Source organism: Ammospiza nelsoni, chromosome 3 (genome assembly GCF_027579445.1).
Source record: "Ammospiza nelsoni isolate bAmmNel1 chromosome 3, bAmmNel1.pri, whole genome shotgun sequence".
NCBI lineage: Eukaryota > Metazoa > Chordata > Aves > Passeriformes > Passerellidae > Ammospiza > Ammospiza nelsoni.
The window spans coordinates 23,927,289-23,940,897 of NC_080635.1; the positions used below are offsets into that span (position 1 = coordinate 23,927,289).

Here is a 13,609-nt window from a genome sequence, read left to right on the forward strand (position 1 = left end):
TGGATGATTGTTTTTTTGCCTCCATTCATAACTGAAATCATATTTGACTGTGTTGCAGGTGCCAGGCTGTATCACCCCTCTAACCCACCAATCCTATTGCTCCTCACACCTTCAGGGTGAGATCTGCTCCTCTCACTAACATTAATGGCAGGCAGGCATGCACAGCAGTGGGAAAATGAAAAGGATGTTTACCTGTTACTGAAAATTCAGCTTCAGAAGGAAGTCAGTCTGCCTTACAACCAAGTGACAAGCCAGAATTTTAAAGACTACTATAAACAAGACAGGTGTTTTTCCTCCAGAAAAGTGTCATAAACAGAGAGCTCAACACAACTCTGAGTTCAGTGAAAGGGCATTCTGTTGTTAGCTTCAAGCTAGAACAGCTCAGGCCAGAAGGCCTGCACTCAAACCTCATTCCCTGACCTAAATCCACACTTTTTGTTAGGATTGGGATGTGTAAGAGTGATCTGTACTCAATTCCTACATGAAAATGTCTCCCTCAAAGAAGTTTTCTTCTTCTGGTTTGCTATATTAAAACTGATGGTTTGCATGTTAGAAATCTTTGGGAGTTGGAGAGGTGACGGAAGTTTTGCACCAGTACCTTAAAGTACAGTATCCCTTACCTCTAAGGTCCAGTGACTGCCACAGGCAGTTTTTCAGAGACATGGGGAGTTTGCAGGAGTGAGCCATTGGGGAGAAAAGAGAATACATCAGGAACACTGTAAACATGAATTTTAGACAACAAAAGAATTGCTCCAAATGTGTGAAAATGGGAAGGTACTGATGCTGACACTGCTTTTGCCATCAAAAGTCTTTGAAAATTTAACAGGTAAAAGAATTTCCAATAGTAAATGCCATAAAATCTTGTTTTCAGCTCAAGTATTTTCTAAGTTGATAACAATATTTAGCTCCCACAAAAGCACAAATGTTCATTCCAAGGGCTCTCCAAATTTCCAAATCTAATTTTTAATTAATTTAGTGGACTTCCATTTCATTTAGAATTGTCATATTTCTCCTATAGTAGAGCTTACACCCTTCCTTGCTTCTGCCTTTGCAGTCAGACTCACCGTGCAGCTACAGCGTGGACATCTCACATCCTGAGCCTGAGGCAGCAGCACAGGGACCAAGGTTTGCGTCTTCCCAGTGCTCCCCTGGCTCCCTGTGCCCCTGGCTGAGCAGGAGCAGCAGGATGGCACTGCTGCCCTCCTGCTCCACAGGATGGGAGGCAGTGATGTCCTGCAGGCACTGCACAACCTCTCCTCCTTCAGTGCACTGATTCCCTGCTTGCCTGTCCTGTCCTTCACAGCCTTGCCCCTAACAGAAAGGAACTGAGCAACTTTTTGACATTTATAACACTTTAGGACGACTTGTATGAAATATTCTAAGCACTAAACCAAACAGATCATATACAGAAAGGATGCAATACTTCCAAGAAGAGAATCTGTACGAACGTCACTGCTTTACAATTATTTAAGGCTACACTGACAGGAAACAGATTCAATTCAAGATCTGCAATTTCTACATGGTTTGCTGGCACACAGAAAAGTAATTAATTTGATACATTTTTTTCAAGTACTTACTGCACTTTTGAACAAAGGCAAACAACAAAAAGCTATGAAAAAAACACAGCCAACTCTGGGGAAAATATAAGTGCCTCTAATCTGTTAGTGATACTTTGTTCTTCATCAATTCTGTTCCATGTTTAATACCTAACCGAATGCACAAAACCACACTGTGTGTACAAGCCCTTATGTAGGGTTTAAAAAACCCACAATAGATGAAGGCAGATTTCAAATACAAAGGTGTAGGTTTGCATAAGCAATGAAAAACAAAATTACAAACAAATCAAATAATAAGAATAGGTTCTAGAAAGAAAAAAACATGAGAGCTATTGGTACTACTAACTCACAAAAATCCCAAGGTTGAATCCAATTATTGGTTTTGCACAGCAAATCAATATTCTACTGTGTCAAAATTAAACATTCATTTCCATTCTTTAAACATTCAGTTTCTAGCCTCTTATAAATTCAAGTAAACCATCCTTCTCTGAAGCACAAACTGGTCCCGAATACTTTAGGAAAGTCCTAGAGAGAGATTCCTCTTCCCAAAGGAGCCCAACACAGAGTACCATAAATCTCTGTTGTGTCTAAATTAAGATTTCAGTGCCTTGGAAATCTAAATGGTGAAATGCAAAGCTGAAGCAATGCAACCTACAAACAGAAACCCACATCATGACACAGTTTCATTTAGTTTGGTTCTGTAAGAGGTTATTTGCTGCACCTTCCAAACTGACCTCTTCATTTGTTCAGTGATGATGTTAAGTATGTTCTCCACTGGAATTACCTGATCCAGTTCTTGCTGTTCAATATTGTACATTATTTTAAATAACAAAAGCTGTACAAAGAGACAACCATCAAGAGACAATTTTCAGTTTTAGGAAAGAGCATCTAAATATCCACAAACAGAATAGATAAAACTACCTCCACATTCCATGAAAAACTGCTTGACAACAGCTTCTACGTCATTGCTTCTATTATATGGAAAGCTGAAAAGATTGTGAAAATCTGAGCATTTTTCTTATGCATATTAAATTAATGCTGATTTTGTATTAAATTCTACAATCAACATTACATTTCTCAAACTGGACTAACAAAAGTGACTGAGAGAGACAACCTGCATTGTATAAGTGCAAGACCATTCCTGTTTAAAGAAAGTTGTTGCATTATTTGCATTTAGTAAATAAAGCTTCTGTAAATGAAGCAGCAGTGCAATATCAGGAGGAAAAAAACCCAAAACACAAAGGTCTGTAATAATGTTTAAGTCTTTAAATCAATAAAAACTGAAAGCCTGGCTCTGCAAATAAATCAGTCTAATGACACCAAATAAACCAAGACATGGAATTACAAAATCCTTTATAAAGGACTTAATGAAATTGTTAAATAGTGTGAGAATTTGAGAACCATGTGAAATACCTTTATTACAGCATACTCACCATCCCCAGTCCCACTGTACTTGACTGTCTGTATACCCCAAAGCCAGGACTGTTCAAAGGTATTATGAAGGAATTCAAGAGGAACACATCGGTCCTAATGAGAAGACTTGAGACTAACACTAATTGTCTCAACAAAATCCAACACTTTTCTACCCACCAAGTGCTACAACAGTCAGTGAGGTCTCATATTAGTAAGACATTATCATCATTTATAATAAAAAAGAAATTGCTTGTTTTCTTTACAGGAACAATTCAACAAAACTTGTAATTACAAGCAGAAAGAATGTTTAAATTGGGAAGCTTTTTTTAAAACACATCTACTCAGTAACTTATAATTTTAGTAATATGAATTGGATTCAGCAGTCAATAAATTGCTGTGAGTCCAGCTAAAGGCTTTGGGACAAATAGGAACCTCAGAAGCACTGATATTTCCCCAATTTTGGTGGATGCCAGGAGTGTTTATCTGGTGATACTGCAGCTTCTCAACTGCATCATTAGCAAGCTGTGTTTCCCAACCTGAATACAAGCAAAGCAAACTTCTATTTTGTGTGTGAACATTCTTTCCATTGCTGGAAAATCGCTAGAAAAATAACTTACTGATGTTCTCTTCTTCAAGAAGAAAGGTAAAAACCCCTAGTCTGCTCTCTACTTCCAACAAACAGCATATGGTAATGCCTAAAACAGCTCACAAGAGAACCGAATGGATAGCTGTCTCAAGCAAAGCCACAGTATTTTGCATTCATCCAGAGTAGTTCAACTGCTGTTACTTCCTTCACAGTCCTTCAACCTAACTTCCAACTGATGACATTTTAAAGAAACCTGTATCAATTTGTTTAATGAAAATATATTTTAGTAAAGTCGTGCTCTATGAGCTTCCTACATTGGAATACATGAGTAGAGGAAGTGCTTTCAACAGAAAGTTACATAGTTTTACAGTACAACCTGTCTAAGGAGTTTTGGAAGGGACCAAACGAATGGTCTGGTCTCTTTGGATTAGGCAGAAGTACAGGCAAGAGGGAAAAACCCAATTTTTGCCATATATAGAGCTTGTTCCTGTCACAGACTGAAGAAACATTAGTTTGATGTCAAAGTTCACCTGATGCCCAAATGCCAGTATTTTTCAAACCAACTGCATATCAAAAAATGAAAACTTACTTTACCAAGCTCCTGGAAAGAAACTCAGTGCAAAACAACAGTATATTTCTATTTGCTGTATTATTAAGTGTTCTTTCACCAGTGGTTTTTCTTTTTTTTTGCTTTTGCTTTACAGACCATTAACTTTTTCTGAAAGTGCAAACTATTGACCTTTAATCTGAATGCAGGCAGGTCAGAAGCTACAGTATTAAAGCAATACAAAAGGTACACAAGGAGGAGCTTACATTAATTTGGAGAACCTCGCACAAAATGTTTCTGAATTGAAGACCACAAAACAAACCCAAACAAATACAGCATCAGGTGGATGGGGAAGGGACCGCTATCGTATCTGTGTACAGCAAGGATCCTCTGACACCAAGGAAGTTCATGACACCAAGTGAAGATTCTGTATTAAATCCCACCATTTTGCAGGTTGTGCATCCTTTCTGATGGAATGTTGACTGCAATTTCCATTTTTTACTCCCCTAACGAATCTGCTGATTGCGACCAGGGATGATCGTCTTCCCGGGAGAACAAGCTCCCTTAGAACCACGGCTGCACCTTCTACCATCCATTAGGATTCCAGTAGAGTATGCCATCTACAGACTTGCTGTCCTTTAGACTCCTTCATTTCAGTCCAGTGGTTGAGTTCGTCTTCTCCTGAGCTGTTGAGACCTAAGGAAATCCAGCCTATCATCTCTTTCCGCTTCATGCTGCGCTTGTTGTAGACAGAGAGAATGAGCGTCACATCCGAGAGCTGGAACAGCGCCACCTGGAAAACGAACGTCTCCTTGTACACTGGGTTCGGCTGCCCTCGGCGGATGGAAGTCTTGCACTTGGACATCTCCTGCCCCATCGAGTTCAGCAGTGTTAACTTAACATATGTATCTACAAAAGAAGTCACATGGTGGAACGTCAGATAGCTTGGAGCCAGAGATTTGGAGAAGGAGGTGATTACAGAGAACGAGGATATGGTGTATACCAGGATGGCTGAACGCATGGAGACATGACAAGTAAACAAAATATTACAAACACACTAACAAATGAACTAGCTCCAGCACTATGGACATGGGTTAAGTTAAAGGTATACCTCATAATCCTCTTCCCATTGACCCCTCCCACCCTGTTTAGTCTAAAAAAACTTAAATTGCATTAACACTTAGCAAGCTCCAACTAGCCACAACACTGTAAGCATACCACTGAAATTTCAAAGAATATGGATAAACAAAGTGGAATAAAGCAAATTAATGAAGAGGAAAACAAAATTATGTCAAAATGCAGCAATGATATCAAAACAGCCAGGATAAAATGCTTAAGAATAATCTCTGCATGGATGTGGTTCTCATTTTGGGCTTTTCAGTTTTATTTATCTTGAAAACCAAAATGTAGCAAAGTGCATTCAAAGATGGAAGTTTACACAATTAAAAAAACCCTATTATTTCCTAGATTCATGAAGGAATACATTTACTGCGTGTTTTAAGAAAAGCAAGATTTTGCATAATGCAAGATGATTGTTCAAAACGTAGCTTGTATGGTGCTTTTAAGCATACATTTAAGAAGCTGATGCAAGTAATGCAGTAAGTGCACATTATGTGTTAGCATTTGGGTATAAACCCTTATTTTTAAATATCTATTTTCATGGGACCAAAAGCACCAAATCATGCTCCTGCAGAAGGATGCACATTTCATGAAGTTAACTAATGATAGGAAATACAAAATTGTATAAAACAATCTCATATTTAATTTTTATTCTTATCTTTTCATATTAATGGATAATATCAATTAAAGGTTGGAGTTTATCCTAAAAAAAACACATTGAGTATTTTCACTTTGCAAGTACACTGAAACCCCAACATCCATAATCAGAGATAAATGCAACTTTTGCATTAAAGAGTGCCACAAAAAATAAACATATACTTTCATAAACTGGCATGGTAGGCAGCTGTGGATATTTTACTGCTGGCAGGTTTCTTTTGCATGAAAAAGACAACATCCAATTAGTTTCTACAGGAACTCACCTCGGATTATATAAACCTGTCCACCTATCAAGTGTTTTAGACAACAGAACAGTCCGTCTGACAATGGGGTGGAAAGCAGTAAAAGAAATAATGACCAGATGTCAATAGTTGGGTGAGAGAGGATCAAAGGTTAAAGTTTAAGAGGAAACACTACTCACTAGAGTGGAAGAACATGAAAGCTTAGCAGCACAGATCAGAAAAAGGACTGAACAAAAGGATTGTTAGGTAAAATTTAATGAAACGGAAATTTTGTGCAGTTTTTGTGTAATCTTTAACAAAAATTACATTGCTTACATAATGGGTTATCTTAGGACTAATAGACACTGGATTCTAAGCCACACTTACCATAGCAAGAATTGTGCAAATTATTAAATTACAGCAGATTGGGTAAAGATCACTATATCCTTATCAAACCTTATGCTTTTTCATGCAAACTCCAGCATATTTAGAAAAACTGCACATTAATGTAATTAAACTTCATATATTAAGCAATAAAATGAAAAATAATTGAACTGAAAATCAAGCTGGTTTTGCCTTTAGCTTTTCTAATTACAGATATTTGATTGTAATACTTCAGCTCTTGAGTAGTGATGAACTGGGGCACAAGAATGACTGATGTTATCATGAAAAGAGCTGAGGGTCACTTATATCTAAAATTCAGCAATGGGTCTCTGTTTAGGATTTAAAGACCTTGCTTATTAAAATCCACATATTTATGGATTTAATGTGTGTGCGCATGCATATACACACATGCATTTAATATGCAACATATTTTCAACTGAACCTCAAGGAAAACTGAGAAGCCTCTTTTTCTCAGGCAAAATATCAACTGTCGCACAGAGAAACAAAGAAGACACATCCACTGTTACTGCCTGCAGGATCTGGACTATTTGCCTGTACTCAACTGCTAAATGAGTTACTATGTAATATAAATATGCAGTAGAGGAGCATGTACTAGTAAGAAGTAAAAATTTAGTATTCAGTTCATATTTTCTGCAGAGGCACTTCACAAAAATTCTCAAGTTCCCAAGCCCTAGACTACAGAAATATGGGAAAGAGTAATTGCTTCCATTTCTATAAAAGTTCCTCAATGCATGAATGAAAACTGAACTGTGCATATACTTTCCAGCACTTCTCAGGATCCTGGAGCACTGATACTCCAAACAACAATTGTGAGCAGGACATTTCTTCATCATCATCATCATCCCTACAGGCCTTAATTTTCATTTTGTGGAAATGCTGGCACAGATTGAGGCTGGCAGATGTCCATGATGTATGGGATTAGGATATGGCAGTGGCATGGATCTGTGTCCAGGAGTTTAAAAGGTTCCACCACTGCTGGGGGCAGGGGAGGGGGATGGCACAAAACAGCCCAAAGGGAAAATCTGGATTCCAAAATATTCTGTGCATGGTTTTACCAGACCCAGAAAGTTCATTAGTTTCCAGCTTTCTAGAAACAACAGAACTCGGAACCCACATTTGCCCTAACAGAACTGGACCACGGTTATTATCAAATCCTCCCCCTATCCTTCATAGGGACAAAAGGTAGCATGGAAGCTCTTCCCTCTGAAAAGGTTAGACAGACCATGATTTTACAGGGCTACGTGCCATGTTCTCTGCTCCTTTCTTGCAATCTGAAACAAATTTTTGACCCCAGTGACACTCACAACTGTTAGCTACATAGCATGAGCCCATTGAGCACATTTTGGGAATTAACATACTAACATCTCTGTTTTCAAAACAAGTACTAAACCTCTCCTACCTTGCATATTCTAAATATTAAATAAAAACTGGCCATCTCTGAGATTCCAGAAAGAAAAGCATCTGGTTTTGCTTTAAGGGAACAGGAGATCTCTTCTCTCCCTTTAATTTCTTCTCATACTCCAGTGTCCTCTTTGGCTTTCCCCATCTGTTTCTACACTTTGTCTCCAAACAGGTGACTCTGGGGCAGCTGCCCAATTATATAGAAGTATTAGATTAATCTATTGCCTTCCTTCTCTGGCTGTGCTAGCAAAGTCTGGCTCCATCAATGTGAAAAGTATAGAGAAAGACAAGCAGAGTAAGGTGAGCCAACTATGAATAGAACAAACATGGGTCAAGAAAATGAGGAAGAGGAGAGAGCATCAGTATCAACTCTGGCTTACTTCCTAAACTCTGAAGACAAAGTGAGATGTGCAAACCACTTACAAAATATTGGCAGCCTAATACATAATCCAGTAGCAGATAATCTGCTAGTGCCATACTGATCTGGGGCTTAAAGCCAGAAAGAGTAGCTAAAACCTGAGCCTCCTGACAAAATCAAAAGGAACAGGTAGGTATTTCTTATTAACATTTACATAAATCAGACCCACTGTCTTAAAAAACAATAAAAATTAAAAAAAAAAAAAAAAAGAAAAGAAAAAGAAGAAAAAAAGATAAGCTTGTTATTGAACTTTCTCAAGCTATATCAAAGAGCTAGAGACAGTAATAACATTCTCTCCCTGTGACATTCCATCTGGCTCCACTTAAGAAGTATATAAAGTTCACAGATATTTCAGACATATATTTTTGAACAAATGCTTGAAGACACAATTCAAGTCCTTTCTGATGGTGAACATTCCTCCTGTACAGTAAATATGCCAAAGGCCTCAAGTGGTTGCTCCTTGCTTTACTGACATTCCCAAATTACATATATTACCACAGATATACAGGCACATAGGCAATTAAAGACTGCAGCATCAACCCCTCCAGGAACAGCAATAACTGTTCAGAACGTTTATATTAATATTAACTGGCATGTACTTTCTCTTTAAACACTGACTTTTTTATTCTTGGCCTGTGATGTGAGGCATTAGTAATTTAGCAATTAATCATTATGATAAAGGTAATTTATTAGTCAGTCATCATGAAAAATTAAAACAGGCTTGTCAACTTACAATTAATATTTTGAATTTTAGATTTTTTGCTATTTCCCAACTGACTAGAAATATAAAACATGAAACAGATTAGTTGATGATTGCTCTATTTCATTTTGATTGGGTAAGACTAAGTGATAAGATTGAAGTCCTTGCTACTGAGAGCCCCACCAGTACAGAAGCATTAGGATGAAAAAAGATTTTCACTCACTGGGTGGTCTGTTCGCTGCCAAGTTTTTGAAGTGGCTGCCTTTTATCACTTCTGCTGATAATCTTCCAGTTGTAGCATTATAGAGGAGGCCAATGAGGATTTCTGGAGCTGAGCCATGTACCAGAGACTGACAAGAGGAGGTACTTTCACTGCAGGACATTTCTGACATGCTCATTTGAGAGTCACAACCCTATAAAAGAGATTAAAAGTTCTGTGTGTCTTATGGAACGATGTTACTGGGAAGTCAATTTTTAGAATAACGCATAGAAAATTCTGAAAGCAACTTAGTCACAATAACAAGTTCCATTCAACCACCCAATATGAAATGTACATTCTTAATATATGCTTAATTTGCACATGTTAGAGGTAACAATAAAATGGTATGAAATTAAAACAATTATTAGGTGCTTTATGATTAAGGAGAAATAACAGCAGAAGATGAAGTACAGCCTTTATGATCCCTATTTATTTCAATTTCTAAGGTAAGACCTGTAACATAATTTGTCAGCATCCTGGAAAACATTAAACCTTGGATATTTTACTTTCCAAAAAATGAAGAACACCAGTGGAACCTTGAAGATAATAAAACACAGAAAATTCTTATTCATCCTTTATAAAGATTATTCTCTAGCCTGAGAATTTATGAGTAGCAAAGTAACAGAACACATGCAATTAGAAAAGTGCACTCTGTCTAGCATAAATTAGCTTACAAGGAATTCAACTGGATCCAGGGACACAGAACTGCAATACTCTCATTGTCATGGGCGGGAAAGGAAGAATGCCATCCAAAGCTCAGGAAGCAATGCTTTCATTTCCACCCTGAAAGCTTCCAAAAATTTAGATCTTTCATGCATTCTCACTATATCACATCTTTAATGGGAGTTTCTATTACTAATTTTTATAATTTTAACTCCTCATTATTGGCATAAAACAAAGGGAAAAATACACTTTCTTTATGCTGCCATAGTAATCACACCATAGTTGTTCCTATTCTAATTTGCACTAGCACATAAGAGTGGTACCACAGAAAACAAAAACTGGATGGCAAGTAGCCAATAGAATGACAATGTACTTGGTAACTGAGGAGAGACTTTTTAATTATCAGCACATCCCTTTATGATTCTCTCACAAAAAGTGTAAATTGGGTCCACAGATTTTTCAAATATGGCTTGACTCATTTGGGAACCTGGCATCACTCTTCCAAGGAGTCATGATGATTTTGTGAAGCTGATTCTTCCAGATTCCAAATGTCTCTATCATTTCCAACAACAGCTGACATGGGCATAAGATCAGACCTAAAACCTAAATAGCACAAATCATCATCAAGATAAATGTTAACTTTGTAAGTTACTTTATAAGTAACTTCAGCTGAAATACAAATCCCACATGCACTACAGAATCTCAAATTATAGAAGACATGATAGCTACAATAATATCCCTTTTACTGACAGTTTAACTGTTTCTTTTCAAGAGAACATTTTCCAAAAGTCTAGCAGAAGTTTCAAGCAGCAATCCAGTTCCTCATTAATAAACATTAACTGTTGTTAGCAAATGCATTCTTACTACTGAAGAAGGACCTCAACAAATTTCTTTGACTTCCCTCTCCCAAGCTGCAGATTCAGAATTTTAAGTCTTTGGTTATTTCTCCAAAAGCTCTTTATTCAGTGGCAAGAATAAATTTCAAACTGCTGGCAAAATGTTAATTGCTGAAAATTAATTACAAGTATACATTCATTCTCTGATTCTTGTCATTCATAGAACAGGAAACTTTTGATTCCTAACTTCAACAGAAGGAACAAAATAGAAAGTTTAAAAGAAAGATGACTTGATTCAGCAGTCACAGTATACACTGCACACTTGAAAGCCTCAGCCTATCACAGCTGTAGCTATTACTTAAGTTTTCTGGTCTTTTAAAATTGTAACACATTATCCCCATAGTGCTTATTCACCTTATCATTTTTTGAGTCAGGAATTTTAGCACAGTCCACCTGACACTGTTCAAAGCTTAGATCTCAAATTTGATTGAGACCATGCTGCAAGCCCACAAAAAAAAGAGATTTAACACAAAGAAGGCAGCTGGGTAACATTGTCCCCAAGTCCTCCAAGGGCTTTGACATGCTGAGAGAAGGTGATGATAGTGCCTTTTCCTAACTGGGATTTATTTGTACAGTTTACTGATGACCTAAGAGGGACTTAGAAACCAGTTTATGACAGAGTCAAACTCACTACAATGGGTATCAGAGTAAGGTTTAGCCTGTTAGAAACAGTGAATAATAAATGAGTGACTACTGAGTGGAAATGAGTCCTGAAGTACCAGGAAAGAGAAGACAAGAAGCTTCTGTGGTAAAATAGAGAAGGAGGAAAACAACTGGAAAATTCAATGTGTGGTGTTCCAAAGCTACATAAGCATGGGCTACAAATATCTTTCCTTTACAGCAGAATCCCGAGTAGACAGGAGAAGGACAAGACTGCCTTTTTCAAGGCCAAGTAAAAGGATCTCACCAGCTGAAAAGTGGGATGAGAAGACCAAGGTGATGCTTCAGAACTCTAAGTGGATGGAAATGCAACTAAATGACTGTACCTTAGAAGTGTTGCACAGAAAGAACTGGTAGATGTAAGCTTCAAGAAAATCTGGAGAGCATTTAAATTAAATATTCTACTACAATATTTTCTAAACCAAAGTATTTTTACAGGTTTGAGAAAAACAAATGAATGGTGTTTAATCCTTATTTTATAATAAACTTACGGATCTCCTTCCTACAAAACTGTGGGGACATGGACAAGACATTAAAATAAAGCAAACAAATTCACAAAATTAAAAATCTAAACAGCATTTTGTTTTCCCTTTCACTCTAAAAGAACCTCAATTTCAATTCATTTTGTTTCATGCTGACCCAAATGAATTTAAAAAATACTCTGCTTCTTAGTTATAAACTGGAAAATCCTAATACAAGAGAAAGTGAAATGTTAAGAAGGAAAATGAAGCAGATTAGAAGACAGAGTGATGTTACTGGGTAAAAAAAGATTAAACAACATTAACCAAAGTATACTTTCTGTGGCTATAACAAGGAAGAAAACAGAGGACTTAGGGACAAGTGTGTAAAAGACCTGAGGAAAAGGGGAGAGCAAGATCATATTTTGTCAATTTTCTTTTAAAAGAAAACAAAAATTTTATGAGGAAGAGAAGAAATCACAATCAGGAATTTTAAGAGACAGTTGAGATCAACTGGGCTCAGATCAACAACTAAAGAAAGACTTTCCCTTGCAGGGAAAAGTTGAAAGTAGAGATACTGAGTACTATTAGATGTCTTTTCAAAAGCATTTTCTCCAGCACATTGTTCACATTGTGGAAATCCAGACATTGTTTTAGGAAGATATTCCATGATAATGACATCTGTGGGTAAGTAACCTGGCTTTGTGCTAAGTCAGATGCTGCACTAAAAGTGGAAATAACAGCTTTAATAAAGTTTCTGTTTAGAGGGTTTTTTTCTGTTTACACAAGTTGGAATTCTGGAAAAGCACTAACAAACTCATCAAGAAAAGAGCAAGACAAGAAGTTACACTTTTACCTGCTCAAAATATAACCTTCAAAGCCAAGTGCCAAATTGTAAAATATTAACATTGAAATTGCTCATTGGTGCAACATGAATATAGATGGAGCTCCAATGACATTACAGTGCAACCAGATGCTTTTCACCTCCATGCAGGTCAGCATTCAATCTGTCTGTAAAGCTATCCATAGCCCACTTTGCTACTGCTGCTTCCCTGTGGGAAACTTAAGATTCAGACCAAAAGTTACTATTTGATTGAAATCATGTCTTGGTAAGTTTATTTTCATAAAGCTTCCCTCTCATCCTCTATAAACACTGTGTGTAATTTAACAAGCAAGGAAAAGAAGGACTAAGGTTCCATAGGAGCAAAGGCTTTTCAAGGTCAGTGAAGCACCAGAAGAGCTAAGTGAGTACTGTCACAAAACCTTCTATGTGGATTTTTAAGAAATTAGATGAACAGTCAAAGTGTTACTGATCTGCCCACAGTGCAAGAAACAGTCTCTTGAGGTTGTCTCCAGGAAATTAATACTACATCCTGACCAAATTTTTGTCAATTTGACCATAAATACATTATTAACAGTAAGCACTGCAAAAAAAAAATCGTGAAGTCTATTCCAAATATTTGGTTCATGCAGTATATTAAAAGTGTTCAGCCTTTGAATTGTCTAACACAAAGCTGTGTGCAAAGGACCAAAACCTTTCCCATATACACCACAGGATAATACTTTGTAAAAAAGTTAGTCTGATTTTATTTGATCAACACTTACAAGAATCGCTGCTTTCTACTGGATTGTAAAAGTAGTATGTGTCAT

The 13,609-nt window shown here is 37.0% G+C and overlaps 1 protein-coding gene across 2 annotated transcripts in view; it reads right to left on the reverse strand.

The window, feature by feature from the left end:
• Positions 1–4,259: 4,259 nt before the first annotated feature.
• SYT14 (synaptotagmin 14) overlaps positions 4,260–13,609 on the reverse strand; it is a 53,390-nt gene continuing 44,040 nt past the window's right edge. Inside the window, exons 5-7 of one of the 2 annotated variants that reach the window (XM_059468721.1) lie at positions 9,247–9,436; positions 6,142–6,198; positions 4,260–5,011 (exon numbers count right to left, since the gene is read on the reverse strand). In XM_059468721.1, coding sequence (XP_059324704.1) covers positions 4,698–5,011; positions 6,142–6,198; positions 9,247–9,436 — 561 coding nt within the window. In that variant the 3' untranslated portion in view covers positions 4,260–4,697. The remainder of the gene's footprint in view (positions 5,012–6,141; positions 6,199–9,246; positions 9,437–13,609) is intronic. The other variant, XM_059468720.1, reaches the window with a different exon arrangement.